At 41.4% G+C, this 19,810-nt stretch overlaps 1 protein-coding gene across 9 annotated transcripts in view; it reads left to right on the top strand.

The window, feature by feature from the left end:
• The window catches only part of CSGALNACT2 (chondroitin sulfate N-acetylgalactosaminyltransferase 2), a 60,686-nt gene extending 41,646 nt beyond the window's left edge, over positions 1-19,040 (top strand). For all 9 annotated transcript variants that reach the window (XM_030568970.1, XM_030568973.1, XM_030568971.1 and 6 more), the window contains 6 exons: positions 7,336-7,552; positions 9,157-9,258; positions 10,824-11,002; positions 13,968-14,062; positions 15,940-16,021; positions 17,548-19,040. In XM_030568970.1, the coding sequence (XP_030424830.1) occupies positions 7,336-7,552; positions 9,157-9,258; positions 10,824-11,002; positions 13,968-14,062; positions 15,940-16,021; positions 17,548-17,840 (968 nt within the window). In that variant the 3' untranslated portion in view covers positions 17,841-19,040. The remainder of the gene's footprint in view (positions 1-7,335; positions 7,553-9,156; positions 9,259-10,823; positions 11,003-13,967; positions 14,063-15,939; positions 16,022-17,547) is intronic.
• Positions 19,041-19,810: the final 770 nt, after the last annotated feature.

Raw genomic sequence — 19,810 nt, 5'->3', positions numbered from 1 at the left:
ACTATCCTTTTCCAACTCCTATTTTCTGCATTTTACTAATCCTTCAATTCTTTGGTATCCTTTTGCTGATGTGTTCTAGCATTTCACGTTCTTCCTCTTGCCATGCCTTCCATGTCTGATTCAAGCAGCCTGTGTAGTCGAGCAGTTAGCTTGATGTATATTTTCTAAAGCAAGGCAAATGGTTTTCAGAGGTGTGTGTCTGATATCAAATTTGGTATCACATCATGTCAGTGAATGTGCACTTGAGCTCAGCACCAGTATATGGCAATTTTGCTATTGATGGGGCCGGATCAAGAAAATAGTAAAAGGATATTGCAGATCTATAAACTGAAACTGTAAAATAACATGGAGAGTGCCACAAATAATGTTTTTGTAGAGAAATAATTACCTTACTTTGCTGGTGATGAGAGAGCTTCCAGAAAACCCTGCTCCAGTCTGAACGTGGCCGATAGGACTGTTTAATAGGCCTTTATTTTGTATCTCCCAAAGACATAAAATTAATAGTGACCTGTCAAAGTAATATGTAGGAGAATATAACCTGATTGAAAAAAATAAACACTTCCATCTGAAAGCTGTATAATGGTTTCTTTATTTTAACCTGAATTTATTTTATCACCCCCTCACCTGAAACATCTGATGGCTCCTGGGCTTGGCAGAGTGAACTATTGTGGATAGTGTTCACAAGAAGAGTCAAGTGTATATGTCTCACATGGATAAGAGCTGCCTACCATCTGGCCACACTTGCTACAGGGTGGATGAGGCAGGGGATGCAGGGGAGCAGCAGCAGAGCATTGTTGACTTTGTCTTAAGAGCAGAATTGGAGGGCATAAAAGAAATGGCAGTTTTACTTTGCGGGGGTTGGACCACAAACAACAAATCTTTCACACAAGCAAAAGGCTTCTGACGTAGCCACTCAGATGAAAAGTTAAGTGCTTGTTCACCCTCCTCCACAGGATAACACTGCCATTTTAATGTTTTATTTTAATCTACTGCTTTTAACCAAGAAGAAACATGCTGTGATGGTGTGTAGGTCTATACCTATGTCAGTATCCGACCCAGATTTTGGATGCCACGTGCATCAAAGCCTGCAGGATCTCTGCAGAGTCCAGACTTGGTCTGTGTCTTTAGGGCACACTCCCAGTTGTAAATTCCTTGTCTGAAACACTTCCTGGGGACAGGAGATGCTGCAGTCCAGCTACCATAGCCCTCAAGACCAATGCTGAGACTTTCCAAGCCAGGTGCTTGTTGCATGCTTCCACAGAGTAGTTCATGTCCTTTCTGTGGGCACTGTGACTTATAGTTTATCTCTTTTTGGGGACACAGGGCAGGGTACAGCAAGGTACACTGGATTCACACTGTTACAACTTAAATGCACGTACAAATGCACTTACTACTTAAACAGCACAGGAGAGTTACAGGGGTATGCAAAACAACAATAACATTCCTGCGTGCAATCCGAGAGGGGCTGTCACCCCTGCCCTGCAACTTTGGATGCCTCACAATGCTTTACTATTGTAGCTTCCAACTTGGGTTGCTCATGAACGGCCAAACAGCAGCATGCAGGTCGCACCCTGAGTGTCTGTGTGTAGCTACTGCCCTAGTCCAGCAGCTCTGACTTCAGCAGCCTCTTAGCACAATTGCTACTAAGAATTAATCCACAAGGGTCAAATTAACACAAATGAGTAATACATTTTGTAGTAGTACATTTTAACCTTTACTAATGGAACTGAAAAACTAAAAAAAGTGGCTAACAAAGAAGTTGTTAATAGTTTTAGCAATTTTATTTTCAAAACTCAGTTTACATGACAAGGGTCCTCTGTATATACTTCAAGTGAATAAAACTTCAGAGGCCAAGAATGGCAGAAATTTATTTCTGCCAGTGTTTGCTGCTGTTGATTCTGGATTGTAGTCAGTAAATACTAGTTTTAAGGTGGGGATAGCAGGTTTTATTATATAATAAGTCCTTCTCAGTTGCTAAAACTACATATAGTGAGAAGTTAAGCAGATGTTAGCTACTTTTACAGTACTTAAAGTTTTCTGTTCCCTGACTTCTTGGCCACACACTTGATCAGATTTAATCTGGTGAAATCAGTAAGATTACAGATGTAGCATTATCTTTATAGTTAAGGCTGTTAACCCATGGTGAGCACAGGAATATAGAGTTTTTCTTCATTTAGTATGACTCAGTGTCTATTTTTCTTAGTCTTTGTTTGGTCGCTGAGTAAAACTGTTTAAACAATCCAATACATTTTTACTGCTAAGCATTACCTGCTACCTTTGTAAAACTTGCACATCTCTTGCAAATGTTTTCTCTTAAGTATATGTTCACATACTTTTAATCAGGGTTGCCAGTAGCAGTCAGGAGGAATTATAATTATCAGTGCTTCTTGGGATAGACGAATTTGTGCCTGAAGATCACTCCGTGCTGTTCGTGAATGAAAGTGAATATGTGTAGAAGTTTGGAGGAGGTAGAGTAGCTACTCAAATCAAGCCTTATGGGCTATGCCTTGTCTTTCTTTCCCTAAAAATAAGGAGCAAAAAGATTCAGTTTAAGAGAAGTTGAAATCATAGACTTGAATCATAGACTTTAAGGTCAAAGGGACCATTATGATCATCTAGTCTGACCTTGTTTATGTTGAAGAGGAGTTATGGATTTATAATTGGGGAAGGATTGGCAGTTAATGCCTTAAGTGAGTGCTTTCAAGGCTCCAAACAAATTTTAAGGATTTTTAACTTTAAAAAAAAAAAAAAGAATGTTACAGTAGTATAGGTCTTGATATCGTTGTCATTGGACTGTGTTTAAAACCTGCAACATCAGGAATAGCAACTTTCCCGTGGTAGAAAATGCATTTTTGTGGGGGGGGGGAGGCAGCTTTTAACAAAGGGCTTTCAAATCCAATCACTTTGTTTACCAATTTGGGCTTTTCTTCTTGAAATCCAAATTCTGTCATGGCCACTGGAGCCAAGAGTACATGCTGTGTATCATTTTAAAATCTGGGAATTCCAGTTTTAGGTAGCATGGAGCATAATATTTAACATTAAAAGTGTGAAATATTAACAGATGATAATGTGAGAAGGTTTAGCAAATATGCTTGCTCATTCTGGTTCACCAACTTCTTCCTTAAACAGTGAACTACTTAAGTAGCAGTAAATACAAAATGATGAGCATGGTGGGGAGGTCAGAAAGCAGGGGAATTAATTCATGAACGTAAAGGAGTTCATAGCTAATAATTTTTCAAAATGGTCCTGTTACACTTAAACACAGCATTTCCTTCTCTGTCGAGATTGAATTTATGCAGTGTTTTTTGCAAGTGATATATTGATGTGTGAGGTCTAATATGTAATCATAGTATTGTACTTGATTATGCTATTGTGATCACAAATTATTTACAGAAGCTCTGTATTGTTAATCTTACGAGACTAATATATGCCATTTTTGCAGACTACATAACAAATTAACTGCATACTGTAGGATTTTCAGACTTTTTACTACTGAAACTGCACCATTGTTTGGACTTTTTGGAGGGGGTTCTGTTTTCTCCCCACATACAAATTTGATTTTGTAGATTGCTTCACCCTTAATTCTCCTCTACCTCTTTCTTTATGTTTATATAAATCAGAGTGGTCTGCTGTGGAATTTATTGAAGTGTAACTTTTGTATAGTATTGAAACTGAGGATGTTTACTTCTGTTGTTCATCTCAGGAACAAAGTTCTACCTGCAGTGCATTTGAGAGAGAATGTACAGATTTGTTAATGGTTTAAAACTAGTAAATCCTCTTACCTAGCATTTTTCTGAAAGTATCTCAAAAGCAACATACTGACTTGTTCATTTGAAAGAAACGACTTCAAAAATTGAGTTGTACATCAACTATTTTGTCACCACCATATGTTTGGGTAACTGGCTTTACCTTTGTCCTTCCATGGTCCCTAAGGATGTGTTGAGTTATCGTCGTCTGCTTCAGAACCCTCGTTGTTTTAAAAAAAACAAAACCAAAAAAAAAACAACAACTTATTTTTGGGAGTGCTAGGGAAGGGTGATCCAATCCATATTAAACAGTGACTATATCCAGGTAAAATAACGTAGGACTTACAGAAACACTGAGAGAGCTAGCTACTATGCACTAGTACTGCAAAAATTTAATGTTAAGGGTCAAATGCTTTGGTGCTTGTAAAAGAGGTCACTGAGGGTGTCATGCTTCCAGGGCTAGTCACAGCTTTGTCCCCTTTCTGTTTTCTCACACTGCACCAGCTCGGGTGGTAGTCCTCGTGCTGTTAGAGTGGTCTCAGCTGGAATCTCATGTAGTAGGATAGTGCACCAGGTTATCAACTATATATCACCCTGCAGGTCCCACTGGATATAAGAACATAAGAATGGCCATACTGGGTCAGACCAATGGTCCATCCAGCCCAGTAGCCCGTCTTCCAACTTTGGACAATGCCAGGGGCATCAGAGGGAATTGAACGGAACAGGCAATCATCTAGTGATCCATCTGCTGTTGTCTGCTCCCACCTTCTGGCAATCAGAGGCTAGGGACACCCAGAGCATGGGTTTGCATCCCAGGCCAACTTGGCTAATAGCCACTGATGGACCTATTCTCCATGAACTTATCTAAACCTTTTCTGAACCCTGTTATACCTTTGTCCTTCACATCACCTGGCAGTGAGTTCCATGGATTGACTGTGCCCTGTGTGAAGAAATACTTCCTTTTGTCTGTTTTATACTTCCTGTCTGTTAATTTTGTTGGGTGACTCCTGGTTCTTGTGTTATGTGAAGGAGTAAATAATACTTCCCTGTTCACTTTCTCCACACCATTCTTGATTTTATAGACCTCCAACATATCGTCTCTTAGTTTTCTGCTTTCTAAGATGAAGATTTTTTTTACTCTCTCCTCGTATGGAAGCTGTTCCATACCTTTAATCATATTTGTTGCCTTTCTCTGTACCTTTCCAATTCTAGCACATCTCTTTTGAGATGTGTTCACCAGAGCTGCACGCAGTTCAATGCAGCATGTATTTATATAACGGCATTCTGATATTTTTATGTCTTATCGATCCCTTACTTAATGGTTCCTAACATTGTTACCTTTTTTTGACTGCCATTGCACATTGAGCTGATATTTTCACAGAACTATCCACAAGGACTCCAAGATCTTTCTTGAGTGGGAACAGTTAATTTCGATCCCATCATTTTGTATGTATAGTTGGGATTGTTTTCCCATGTGCTTGACTTTGAATTTCATCTGCCACTCTGTTGCCCAGTTTACTGAGATCCTTTTGTAACTTTTCGCAGTCTGTTTTGGATTTAACTGTCTTGAGTTTGAGACACATGCACCTCCTGTTAATAATTTTTGACCGCTGAGACTGACGAACAGCCTTCTTAAAAATATATATGTTAATTAGCAGTTGGAACAAAGAATTAGAGAATTTTAGTCTCATCTGATCTTAGACTTCACTGCAAGTTAAATTAGGTTCTGTTACAGGAACAGAACCAATTTACAATACTAGAAAGTCCTATTCATCCTGTATGTGAGACACTATGGTATCTGATCATCCCTGTTAGACCTAGTTCTGAGGATCCCTAGGCAGTGTGTGCTAGAATTACTGAGGCTACTTGCTCGGGCATTGTTTCTTGACAGCCCTTAAATGTAAGTTACTAAAGGGTGTCTACTCACTCATTTTCATTCTTTCCATTGGTAGGTGGGTTGCACAGGGCAAAAGTTTACACCCCCACTTATGGGATAGAGAAAATAGTGGCTAGTGGCACCCCAAGATTCAGTTTTAACAATTATTGAAGACCATCCAGTATTTGTTAGAGGGCCTAGTCCAGGTTGATGCCAGTGCTCTTTCATGCAGCAATCCCTCTCTAAACTTGTGTAATGGGTGTGAAGAGGAAATAAGTTACTCTGGGTGGCACAACCACTGGAACTGATTTTAGGAATGGGTTTACTATGTGTCTTTCATATTATGCTAGTCAGTGCTTAATCAGATTACATTATTTGCTCATCAGATTAATCAGCAAACTATTTCTAATAGTTCTTATTTTGTGCAAAGAGTTCCAATGTTTATATGCAGTGAAGGATTTATACTCTGAAGATTAAAGATGTGCCATTACTCCTCCTAAAATAAAACTGCTTGTTCTCTTATATAGAACCTTCTATACATCGAACCTCAGTCGTCAGGGCTGGCTCCAGGGTTTTTGCTGCCCCAAGCAGCGCGCAAAAAAAAAAGCAGTGGTCGCTATGTGCAGCTCTACCGCCGCCGCTTCAGTCTTCGGCGGCTGGTCCTTTACTTCAAGAGAGTGAGGGACCTGCTGCCGAATTGCTGCAGAAGACCTGGACGTGCAGCCCCTCACCATTGTCCGCCCCAAGCAGCTGATTGGTGGGCTGGTGCCTGGAGCAAGCCCTGTCAGTCATTAAAGTAGCAACACAGTTTTCCGTGACAGATAGTTTTGATTTAATTAGCCAATTTTCAAATATCAGGTTTGTCAAGATATAATCTCTGTTTCAAAAGAGCAAATTCTATGAAGTCAGGAAAAATAATTAAAATGTTACTCTCCAGTTAAAATGGATTATATAGAGTCAAAACTACTGCCACAAACAAAGTAGCAAAAGTTAACTGTTCCTCAGTGTAGGACTCAGCCCGGGAAGTAGTAAAAGTTGACGAACTTTTTGATATCTGGTGCCAATCGTCATCATTTTGAGAACCAACTCTAATTCTTGCAGAACCTGTTTTGAGATGGTAATACAGGGGGGTTTAGTGTAAAACCCATGGTGATTAGCTCTGTTTTTGTTGCTGTAGCTACAGAAATGACCAACCTGTAAAATTCCAGAAGCTTCTTCCAAGAATTAGTCAGCCCAATGGAGGCCTCACAAAGAGTGGTCATGATCTGTGACCCAGCAACTTCTTAGAACGAACTGGCCAGGGGCAGAGAGAGGGTGCATAGGGTTTACATGGATCTCCTGAGTTTGATATGTACCTGCTAGCTCACCAAAGAGTGTCATATGTTGCAGTATCCTTACTCACTATTTCCCAAATCTCTATTCTTTAATGAACCCCCACCCCCAATGAAAATGATTTTTTGTCAAAACAGAAGTTTATTTGGGAAATGTTTGTTTTTTATATTTTTTTAGGTTTTCTTGGATTTTTTTTTGCTTTTTGACAAAAACCCCAAAACTTTCTCTTTTGAATGAACGAAAAAACTCTTACCAATTAGCTTTATTTTTATATACTGTTTTATAATTTGATAGAAATCCAGTTGTGCATCTTCAATGAATAGCTAAATGTCTCAGTGAATCTCATGTTTTTGACTTGATAAATTCCTTCTATAACTTCAGGTTATTATCGCACAGAGAGAGATAAAGGAACACAGTATGAATTGTTTTATAAGAAGACCGATGTTATGGAGTACAGACATGTCACACTATTCCGACCATTTGGACCTCTTATGAAAGTAAAGAGTGAAACAGTTGACATTTCCAGATCAGTTATTAACATCATTGTCCCTCTTGCTGGAAGAACTGAGGCATTTGCACAATTCATGCAAAACTTTAGGTAAGTGCATCAGAGTCTAAATTGAAGTGTGTAGCTTTTCCTTAGTTTATCGAAGTGAAAACCTGTTTTGATGGAACTTAGCTCTACTTCAGTTCTATAACTTGTTTAGAAATGTAATGGAATACTAACTGCTGCATGGAGAAACGTTTCTTCAAACAATCTTCTTCCTTATCTTTACAATAAAACACAAACCAAATACTCTAGCTAGGACTTCAACCTAGATTAAGAATGACAGAGCCACTGGAGATCTGATGCTTAATTACATGATAATTTTGGTGGATGTATTAGCTTTAGAGCTACCTTATCAGAAATAAGATGTAGGCGTGGATGACCTATTTGAATCAGAAAGATGGGGCACAGGAGAACTAATGTGTTTCTCTCTTAAAAAGCTGCTAGATGAGCTATGAAGTCTTTAAAAACTTTTTTACAGCAAGATTAATGTAAACTATTACACTATCTGTAGTGAATTACAATAGTGAATAATTTCACTGAATGGCTTTTAGTTGACGAGGTGATTTTATAAAATATATCATATACCAGGGGTCGGCAACCTACGGCACATGTGCCAATGGTGGCACGTGAGCAGATTTTTGATGGCACGCAGCAGCGGGCTGAGCCGCTCAGCCTGCCACCGCTCTGGGGTTCCCGCTGCTGGTGCCTTGCCAGCCAGGTTCCCGCTGCCGGTCCCACTCAGCGCCCGCTTCTGGCCTGGGTGAAGGAACTGACGGCCAAAACCCCAGAACAGTGGCGGGCGCACCAAATGGGAGCTGTCCCAGGTAAGCGCTCCATACCCAAACCTCCTGCTCCCTCCCTCATTCTAGCTCCTAGCCAGACCCTGCACCCCAACCCCCAGCCTGTTCCTTCACCTCCAACCCTGTGCTCAGTGCACTCCCACCCTCAGCTCAGTGCAGAGAAAGAGGAGGAGAATGGGCCAGAACCAGGGAGAAGGTAGGTACCCCCTGTATGTGAGCAGGGCCGGGACCCCAGACTGGCAGCAGGCTGAGTGGAGCCGACAGCCGGCACCCTGACTGGCAGGAGACGGCAGCCGGCACCCTAGATTGGCAGTGGGCTGAGCTGGGGTCCCAGCCGCTGGCCCTACTCAGCCCATTGCCTATCTGGGGTCCTGGCTGCCGACCCCTTGCCAGCTGGGGTCCCGCAGGCCCCGCTCAGTCCACTGCCGAACCAGGTGAATGGAACCCCAGTCCAGCAGTGGGCTGGCTGCGTAAGATCAGCATTTTAATTTAATTTTAAATGAAGCTTCTCAAACATTTTGAAAACCTTGTTTATTTTACATACAACAATAGTTTAGTTACATAATATAGACTTAGAGACCTTCTGAAAAACATTAAAATGTATTACCGGCATGCAGAACCTTAAGTTAAAGTGAGTAAGTGAAGACTAGGCACACCACTTCTGAAAGGTTGCCGATTCCTGCCATATACATTATTAGCTCCACGTGATGTGATGTTGCTGTATGCGGGATCGTCATTGTCAAAATCAAAAAGCTTGTAGGCAAATAATTTGCTTAGCCACTAACTTGAAAACACTTGAGAGAGAGCCCTTGCTAGAATATAATAATGGAAATTAACTCATCTTTATCATAGGGATGTGTGTATTCATCAGGACAAGCGGATTCACCTCACAGTGGTATACTTTGGCCAAGATGGGCTATCTGAAGTGAGGAGCATCCTGGAGTCAGTAGCTCGGTAAGTGAGCTAATCCAAATAGAAGGCTCGGAAATATAAGTGATGTTAGTTAGTTAGTTTTAAGAAAAAACAAACCTCACAAATAGCGAGGAAGAACTTGGTGAGTCAGTCACAGCCAAACAAAATTCATTTTGCCTTCTTACAGTATGTTCATCATTTTGATTCTTCTTAGCATTGTTTGTCGTTGTTAAAGTCTCTATTTTTGTGGGGTGATCATTTGAATATTCTGGGTCTGAAAGAATGCATGGCTAAGAGATTAGGAGTGGTTCACTAATGGTTGGCAGTGGATAGTATAAAATACAGTGGTGAGTTTTGTAGTAAATACTGAGTCACATGAACTGATGCTGACAGGAAAATTAAATGTGTAAAAGGTGAAATTATGGATAAAATATGCTATTATATGTCCCAAATAATGGTAACCGATGATATTTAATGGTAGTGAATAGAAATGGCTGGTCACCTGTGACAAAATTAATACAGTACCCCGCTGCCAGAGGGCCACTCAATCTGTTAGCCTGAGTAGTTCATCTATTGTTCTCAGCCTTCAATATGATTCCAAATTGTCCCCTACTTGTACATAACTTTCCGTGGATCACTTTATAAACAAATGATGAAACCTGTTGGCCAAAGGTTATAGTGCAGGTGGCTTGAAATGGCACCATGAGAGAGTGGCTTGATGCACAGAGGTTGAGAAGTGTTTTTTTTCCTCCATTGCTTCATCTGCAAAGCCTCAGAGCAGAACTGTCAAGTGGCTGTCAGTGTGAAGAACACTGTTTTTCCTGCTGGGAAACTGACTTTTCCTCATTGACGCCCCTCCAATTTCTTCACAAATGAGTGATCTTTTTCAGACTAGGTTTTTTTGACTCAGTGGGTCCCCAGGTAGGGTAGGAAGTATTGTTCTCATGTTTCTAAAATGCATTTGAGCGATTCCAGATAGTATTTTGGGGCATTTGCTCATTTGCCCCAGATATGTTTCTCGTGTGCTTCTATATAGCTCTTTTCCAACATTCCTTTCTCTTCAGTGTATGTGTGAGGCTGGTGGGGAGATCGTAAATTGACTGGGCAGCGGAGGCATTAACATGGACAACTTGCAGCTTATTGCCTCACTTCTAGCCCTCAGATAGTGCATAGTTTGAGTTCCCAATGTGCTCTGCTCTTGAGACTGAGAGTCCCACTTCCAGAATCCTGAGACACAATTTAGAAGTGCCTTTCAATCCGGGGCTGCTCCTGGAGTTAGTGGCATTAGAGGTTCAAAGCACCCTTTTAATCTGTCTGGATAACTACTGTATTTGAAATGTTACTGCAAAGATTGTGGTGGCAGGGATCAGATATCTATCTCTCTCTCCAACTTGTATATTGGATTATTAAACATAGAGAATGCTTAATGCTGCATCTGTGTTCCCCCCCCCCATCAAATGCATGAGAAAAACAGTAAGATTGGTATTATTAGATATTTAAAATAAGTATCCAGAGCTAATTTATACTACAGTGGCAATTTATAGCACTGTAAATGCCACCTTTTTCCCACACTCCTTTATTTAAATTTTCACTTTTTTCCTTTATAGAGAAACTAATTTTCACAATTACACACTGGTCTCTTTGAATGAGGAATTTAATCGTGGGCGAGGACTAGACATGGGTGCCAGAGCTTGGGAAAAAGGCGAAGTGTTAATGTTCTTCTGCGATGTTGATATTTATTTCACAGCTGAGTTCCTTAACAGTTGCCGCTTGAATGCTGAACCAGGTAAGCTCCTATTAAGTCACTGAAGCAGGGACACGTTACCTTCTGAATTGGGCTTTACAATAACTTGACAAAACTAATTTGAATAGTGGAGTAATTTCAATAGTGTGGCTCTTGGAAGGAAAATAATTCTGTGCACAAAGTAACTAGTGTTGATGGAATATTAAGACTCAGAAATCTAGCACTTACATAGGAAGTTCAGAGAGTGGAAACGTACCTTAATGCTTATGCTTTAAAATGTGACTTCTTTTCATATCACTATAAATGTCAGACAATTAAATTTAAAACGCAAACTAAAATTCTCATACAATAAATGCACACTTTTAAAAGCTGAGAATCTACAAAAAGCCACGTTAAAAAAAGTGTTTCAGTACCTTTTAACAATTGGATCATTTCTACATTGATTTTAAAAAGTGTCACCTCGGAGCAGAGACCAACCTTGGGAAATGCTTACCCTCAAAAGAGTTAATCTGACAAAGTCAAGAGCAGTTCTAAAAGAAAATGGAATTTAGCTTTAACTATAGTATGTGCTCAACCAGTACCTGCTATAATCCTGAGCCTTTATATAGAGCGCCACATCTTACAAACCATTGTAAAACATTTGTCTGCAGTGTTTAGTCCCCACAGCATTCCCGCAGGATAAGTATCACCATTTTACTGCCAAGACATGGCAGTAAAGTGACATGCCTCTGAAGGCCACAAAACATATTGCTGACAGAGTTAGAATTAAAATTAGAATTTGAGTTCCTTTCTCCCATTCTCCTCCTCCAGACTGTCCTTTTATGAGCATATGAAGCTTATCTATCTGTTTTACAAACTCCTGTAGAGAAGTTGAAGGCTTCTGTGAGCTAATATGCAAGCTAGCTAGCACAGTGGCACAATGAGAATTTTAAAACTTGTATTCATTACAAATTTGTTGCATCCAGAATATCTTATTTTTCCCCTTCTCTGAATGCTAATTTGCAAGAGAAAGATGCTTTTTCTTATGATGGGCAACAGACAATTGCAAACCAATTTGGCTTGAGCTCACTGCCTCTTATTCCTCTGTCTCAGAATTTGCATACCAGGGTGATGGAAGGCTGTATAGGTATTTAAATAGCTTGAGCGATGTTACAGCACAAGGAATTCTTTGTGAACTAGCACTGTTGCAATATCACAGAATGAAGTCCACCTTGGAGCTGATCTCGGGTATGGCTACTCTTGCAGCTGTACTGCGCTGGGAGATATATCTGTCTTCGTATAGCTGAATAGGGAAAGCGCTGCAGTCTGTCCACACTGACAGCTGCCAGCACACTGTCATGGCCGCATTTGCAGCGGCATTGGGAGCAGAGCATTATGGGCAGCAACATGCTTTTCAAAAGGGGAGTGAGTGGGATGGAGTGTGTCGGAGTGTAGGGGTGGGGGGGAGTGGATTTTTGGAGTGCCAACACTGTATCAGCACCCTGCCTTGCAAGTTCCGACCCCCGTCCCTCCTCCACCCCCTCTTACTCACTGAAAGCAAACAGCAGCTGTTTGTTTTTTCCTCACAGACCAGATAAGCAACTGCTCTTCAAAACGGACCCTCCCCCCATGCCACCTCTCTCTTCAAGCAAACATGAACTGTGGGCGTTCCAAAGGGAGCCCCCCTGCCTGCTTCCACTCATTCACAGCAAGCAGTAGCTATGTTTGTTTTTTTGATAAGCAGCTCTCTTAGCTTAGAGTTCACAACAAAACAGAGAGGCATCACAACAAAACAAGGAGAGGAACCTTCACTTAAAAGAATTATGGGGAGTTTCCAGAGATAAATCACTACCTAATAAGGTTACTCTCCATTTACACTGGAGCACCAGTGTCTCAGCCACTCCGCAGCATCTGTTATTCCTCTCGGGGAGGTGGAGTACCTGCAGCGCTGTAGCCACGGAGATACAGCGCTGTATGTGCCTTACCAGTATGGACGGGAGTGAGTTACAGTGCTGTGGGCAGCTTTATTGCACTGTAACTCTGAAGTGTAGCCAAGGCCCTCTATTCTTAATGGAAGTGGTATGTCAAATTTGCTTGGAGTGGGAATTGGAGATACTTGCAAAGGGAAGGTGGCTGCAGATGGTGCTTGAGTCTGGATATAGTCATGTTGCCTCTTTGCGCTATTCCCAGGAGAAGGGAAGGATACTACTGAAGAAAGAGCCTTGGTGAGACAAAGGAACAGTGAGGATCACAAGTGCCTTCAATTTGGCCTTGGATCCTGGTCTTAAGGCCCTCTTAAATTTAGTCTACATGGAAAGCAAAGCTGAGGCTGCCTCTCTGAGAAGGTGCCCCAGCAGCAGCACAGGGGAAGAAATACTTGAGGCCTTCTCCCAACCTAGGTCACTGGCTTTGGAGAAGCAGACAGTGCATGCAGGTTCCCAGTGTATGCAAGGGCTCTCCTAAGTATCAGCCAAAACTCTGTGGCAGGCATAGTGTGGAATATTGGAGAGACCGTCTTTAGCTCACCTGCCTGTGTATCTAAAGCAGGAGAAGTACTCAGCAATTGCAAATTGGTGTCCCAGCACATGGAAAATAAACATAACTGTTACTGCAGGGGCCATAGCAGAAAGTAAAGCCGCCCAAATTGACAGAGGAAAGAGGTGATTTTAAAACTCTATCTACCTAAACTTTCTGGTGGGTGGCTGTTTGATTTTGATGGTCTTAGTGTCCCTCTTAGCATTCATACTCTTACTGTTACCTTTGGAGTCCTCTAGAAGCCCTGTGATCCATGTCCACCTTAGCACAGCATCACGTTGAAAGCTGTGTACCATTTCTTTTCTATATGTCACTCTTGCTAGATGTTAATGTGCTCTTTAAATGGAAATGATGGGAGGCAGGCCATGTGCCTATGCTTTTTTGTTAAATAGATTAATAATGAATATTCCCCATGAAAGCAATACTTCATAGCTGCCCTTTTCACTCACAAAGATGGCCCACTATGAGTAACAAAGCTCTTCTGACTTTATAGGCAAGAAAGTTTTCTATCCCGTGGTATTCAGCCTTTATAATCCTGCTATTGTCTATGCCAACCAAGATGTACCACCCCCTGTGGAGCAGCAATTGGTAAGTGGTCTGATTTTTTTAAGAAGTTTAGAGCATTGTGCTGCATCTTAATGAGGCAGTTCACTGTAGCAGCATATCTAAAATATCCTAGATACTTGCGGTTTTTAAAGCCATTGTCACAGTGTGATGGGAGAACTGTACTCCAGCAAGTGGCAGTTGTTGGAGGTAATCTCCTTGAGTAATGAAACACGCAGAATGTTTCTTGCTATTGTTGGGCAGGTGCAAGGAGAACTCTGAGGAGTAGTTCCTACCTCTCTTTGGAAGGTGCAGCATGGGCTCCATTGAACACTTGCCCAAGAGTGCTAGCTACTGAGTGGTGATCAGGTGTATGGCCCTCTTTACCCTTGCAGTTTGGCAGAGGAGAGGAGGGAGATGTAGTGCATCTCTAGCTGTGCTATCTGTCTTCCCTCACCTAACATACTAACATAAGCGCTGGGCTTCTTGCTGCCTTCTGTGCAGGGGTGTCTTACCCCTGCCATCCAACAGCAGCCTGAATACCATTAGAAACACTTATGTAGTGCCATTAATTTATATAGTGCTTTACAGACAGGAAATACTGCCTTGCTGAAGAGCTTGCAATCTAAATAAAACAAAAAATGGCCTGAGTCTGCCAAGAGTAAGGGTGGGCAAACAGCTGGATGGGGAAATTGCACGCAGGGCCATGAATTTAGGGCTGGGGCAGTGGCTCCAGGGTGACAGAGGTGCACAGCGAGGCTAACACAGGCTCCCTGCCTGCCCTGGCCCTGCCACGCTCCTGGAAGTGGCCAACACCACCTCCCTGCGGCCCCTGGGTTGGGGGGGGGGCAGAGGGCTCTGGGCGCTGTCCTCACCTGCGGGTACCTCCCCCGAAGCTCCCATTGACCATGGTTCCCCGTTCCCAGCCAATGGGAGCTGCGGAGGGGTGGTGCCTGGAGGCGAGGGCAGTGCATGGAGCCTTCTTCCCCAGGGGCTGCAGGGACATGGTGCCGGCCGCTTCTGGGAGCTGCATGGGGCCTGTGTCACCACAGGGGTGGCAATCCCATGAGCTGGATCCAAAGTCCTGATGGGCCGGATCCAGCCTGCCGGCTGTAGTTTGCTCACCCCTACTCTCGGCAGACTGAAGAAGGGCAGGAGCATTGAGAGGCAGTGAGCCTGGACATCAGAGAGCGACATACATCAAAATAAGAGATGGCCAGACTGCAGACAAGGGTTTAATAATAAGGACTCTGTATAAAGGGGATGGGTTTCTGAGAGATGAAAGAAGCAGCAGCAACAAGACTGTAAAAGGAGCCCAGAAGGATTGGTAGACAGAGCCCTTTAGATGGGAGTAATAAGGCCGTGTGTGTCTGCTTTTTAAAGAGGGAAGAGGTCCTAGTTGACAGAAGAGTGAACTTTAAAACTGCAAGAAGTCTGGCTAGTTGTCAGACTGCATGTCTGGATAGATGGCAGGAAGAAGGAAGCCAATGTGGCAGGAGAAGTGTTGGAATTAGGGAGATGGGGAGCAGAGGGAGTTAGCTGTAGAATAGGTGAATATGCAAGTTAGACCCTTTTGGCATCAACAGACAGGTGGGAAGCAGAAGGAGAGCAGTAGGGAGGCTGGAGATTGCGAAAGGAATATGTGTGAAGATAAAGGCAGGAAAGAGAATGATTGACTGGTTTCTGGGTATTCTAAATTAATAGGTCTGTCATTCCTTATGAGGCCCTTATGTTAGATGTTGATGACCCTTCACTAGAACAAACAGCAGGTATATACACTGTGAAACACAAATATCCAATGTTATGTCAAGAAAATAACCAGATAAATACAGATTCTCTTCAAATCAAACACAGCCGCATTATTTGCTTCAAGCTGTCTTGTGTAAGAGTGAAAAGCTAAAATGTTCATTTTAAAATTGTAGGTACACAAAAAGGATTCTGGCTTCTGGCGGGATTTTGGCTTTGGAATGACATGTCAGTATCGGACAGATTTCCTGACTGTTGGTAAGATGGATTTACATACGTGTGTTTTGCTAATTTTGGTGAGGGGAGTTCAAAAGCTCACCTATTACTATTTTCTTCTATGATTTCAAGAAGGTAAAATGTTAATTTATCTTATTGCATTTCCTGAGCTCCCCAGTCAAACTTTCTGTTTGTTAGGTTTGACTTATTGTTTTAGACTGTTGTTAAAGTCTTGGTTTAACAATTTAAGTATCAATAGCATTACATTAATAGTGTTAAAGAACATAAAGTAAAATATCGTACTACTTGCAAATGTATTAGCTTGACAGTGAATTCACCAAGCTTTTGAAATTTGTAGTACATGTTAATCTCTGTTTTTTAAAAAAGCTATCCTTTCCTTTTAATAAGCACACTTTTAAGTATTAAATGTTGACATGAGTATCGTGATTATTTAGTTTGAAAAATACTCTTGCACCCTCTTGTGGTTCAACATTAGAACTTAGTGAGGCTTGATTACTTCAGTTTCAAAGCAGCCTTCCTCTTGGTGTCAGCCAGTATTGATTGATTGTGGTAAATTGCCTAGAAAATCTTGCATTTGTTGTCAGATGCTTTTTTATATATATAACTTTTTAACATATATATTTTTAAAGCAAACTGATTTTTAATAACAATCCTATTTTTTTTCATCTGCATATCAATGTAACTTCTACTATGCTTTTGGCTAGAAACATGGCTGGATGGACTTCTTTTAATCAAGAGTTTCTCAAATTGTGGTGCCTGGGGCGCTTGTGGTCCATAGAGTTGGATGAGCACATGATGCTTGATCACCTTATTTGCAGTTTCAAAAATTAGAAAATGCTTACCCGTTATTCATATTCATGAGAACTGCAGTAGTTGTCACAGATACTATCACTAAGGCTAAGATTTTGTCATGGATATTTTTATTAAAAGTCAGGGACAGGTCTGCAGTGAACTTCTTTATTGCCCGTGACCTGTCCCTGACTTTTACTAAAAATATCCATGATGAAATGGGAAGGGACTGGGGGGTCCCCTGTCCCGCTGCAGGGGTTCCCCATTGCCCGCAGCAATTCAGAGCTTGGGGGCTCTGCTAACTCAGGCAGTGGGGGAACCACACAGCTCTCTGCCACTGTAGGAAGGGTGGGACCCTGCAGCTCCCAGCTGCTGGGGCTGAAGTCAGAGGTCTTTGGAAGTCACGGATTCCATGACTTCCACTACATCTGTGACAAAATCATAGCCTTAACTATCACCGATGTTATGCACAATGTGAATGGACCACATTATTCCATTTCGAAGTCTTGCTGTAACCTGTGTGATGCCAGGAATCAGTGTCCCATAGTGAAAGCCAGTTTCCACTGCCAAACAGCATCGCATGTTTTGAATTACTCCACTAATATGGCACGTGCTGTTGGTATTTGATGTAAAAGTGTCATTAAGTGATATTTTAGGTGGTAAATATCTACAGCGTGTGGTAGAATGGTTTTTTATGTTAAAGCCCATTTTTCATTCTGCAAAAATACTTTCTGATGTGTCTATTTGTGCTACTATAGGGGGGTTTGATTTGGAAGTGAAAGGCTGGGGTGGAGAGGACGTTCATCTGTACAGAAAGTACTTGCATGGAGACCTTATTGTGATCCGGACCCCAGTCCCAGGCCTGTTTCACCTGTGGCATGAGAAGCATTGTGCCGATGAGCTGACTCCAGAGCAATATCGCATGTGTATCCAGTCTAAAGCCATGAATGAAGCATCTCACTCGCACCTTGGAATGCTGGTCTTCAGGGAGGAGATTGAGACGCATCTCCGTAAACAAGCCTATAGGACTAACAGTGAAACAATAGATTAAAAGGATTCTTAATGCAAGACCGAAGACTTTAAACTCACAATGAACCAGCATCATTCTAAAGCCTTAATTCAGCTTATAAATTCAGTGCCTCCTTCAGTGAAGAAAAGTTTTTTTTAACTTCTTTGTCTGGTATTCTGTTACCTACATATCTCACCAGTTCAGGGACCTGAGATAAGAACTTTTGAAAGTAATTATTTCAATGAAAGTTTCTACAGTATTAACTTTATGGACAAATATAGCAGCAGAATGTATGACCTAACACTTTTTCACTTTTGTTGATAATTTTTTTCATATTTGCATTATTGTAAGGTAAGGATTGCATTCAGTGTACAATATTTTGTCTTGTCTGCCAAGTACTGTTACACTCTGTCTTGCTCATTGCACTGTAACTTTAGACAGATACCATACTTACACATTCCAGGATAAAAACTAAACACACACGACCATGAAACTCATTGGGAAAATGTACACATGAGCCTAATTAGTAGGTTAATTAGGTTGCTGATTTCATGGCAATTTAATTAAATTCACTGTATTAACAGTTATCCATATAATTCACATTAGAGAAGAATTTATAGGAAAAAGGGATGTATGAAAATCTCTTAAAGGGGAATTCTAGAATAGTTAGTATTGTTTGATATCAATGCAAAAGTAAGCTGGACATGTACCATTTGCTTATCCTAGCTATGGGCCAAAAAAAATTCCTCTTACATATTTCAGGATGTACAAAGACAAGCAATTTAAATAAAAGCGGGTTACTTGTCTTCTGTTGCTTTATATGGTATGATTAGATTCACCATTTTTAATAGCCTTTGTTTTCAGATGAATGTTGAGATTCATTTATTTAGTGGGGAGTGTTGGGGAGTTGCATCTGCAGTCTCCACAAATTTAGAAATTAGTTGAAAACCACTCACTAAATCAACTAATTTTGGATCTGTTTTTTGAAATCAGTTTTAGTTTCAAACACTTAAGGACAGGTAGAGATTAAAATATGTGACTTCTGGATGCAAAATATGCTGTGTAAAATAGTGTTGTTCACTGATCTTTTTTTACATGTACATAAAATTGGCTTTTCTGTAACTTATTGTGGAGAACAGTGTACTGTATTGTGTTTTAAAGAGAGGAGAAAGTAACGCAAGATGTCTTACAATTGGTATTCCTGCTATGATGTATGAATAAATTTAATATTTCTGCATTTTAGAACTTTTTCCAAACTGCTGTATTGAAATTTTGTTATGAAAGGGGAAAAAATGTTTAACATCATAGGTACCAATAAGCCCATGTTGACATTCCAGGCTTAAACAATAATCTGTACAGCAAAAAGTTCAACTTACAGCTAATGTTGGGCAAGTGCAGATCCTACCAATCTAACAGTTGAAAGTTATGGGGCAGATCCACAGCTGGTGTAAATTGTCATAGCTCTACTGTCCAAGATCCAGCGGTTATATCAGTCTGAGAATTTGTCACTAGGGAGCAACCATTTAAGCTCCTCCTCCTCCCCTCTTCATGATACTTTGGGACCAGGAGAAAGGCCATGTCAATTGAGGGGCAGAACTATAGGAGCTGGAAGCATGGGGACATGAAGGAAGAGGGCATGGGAGTGAAAGGAGTTCGAGCTGGGTGTAGCTAAGGGTGGCAGAGAAAGGTGATCTGTTCTACTGTATTACTTATTGTTCATCAGATCTGAGGTCTCTTCTACTTACTTTTTCTTCCCTTACTAATGAATCAACTTCTGAAGGGCTCAGTCTAGCATTGCTGCCTTGGCTTCCTTGGCAGTCCAGCAGAGAGCCCTCTATCTGCAGAAACACCATTATCCCTGACACTAGTGCATGAAATGAGGCCACAGCACTGGAGTGAGCCCTTCAGGTCTCGTTGACATGGTGCAGAGGTGCAAAGCTCCAACCCAATCCAGGTCCCCACCATTATCACCACATAAACAGCCCCCAGCCCTTCCACCCTCACCCTTCACT

Source organism: Gopherus evgoodei, chromosome 7 (genome assembly GCF_007399415.2).
Source record: "Gopherus evgoodei ecotype Sinaloan lineage chromosome 7, rGopEvg1_v1.p, whole genome shotgun sequence".
Taxonomy (NCBI): Eukaryota; Metazoa; Chordata; order Testudines; family Testudinidae; genus Gopherus; species Gopherus evgoodei.
The sequence above is the reverse complement of the archived record's forward strand: the minus strand, read 5'-3'. Positions and strand labels throughout refer to the sequence as shown.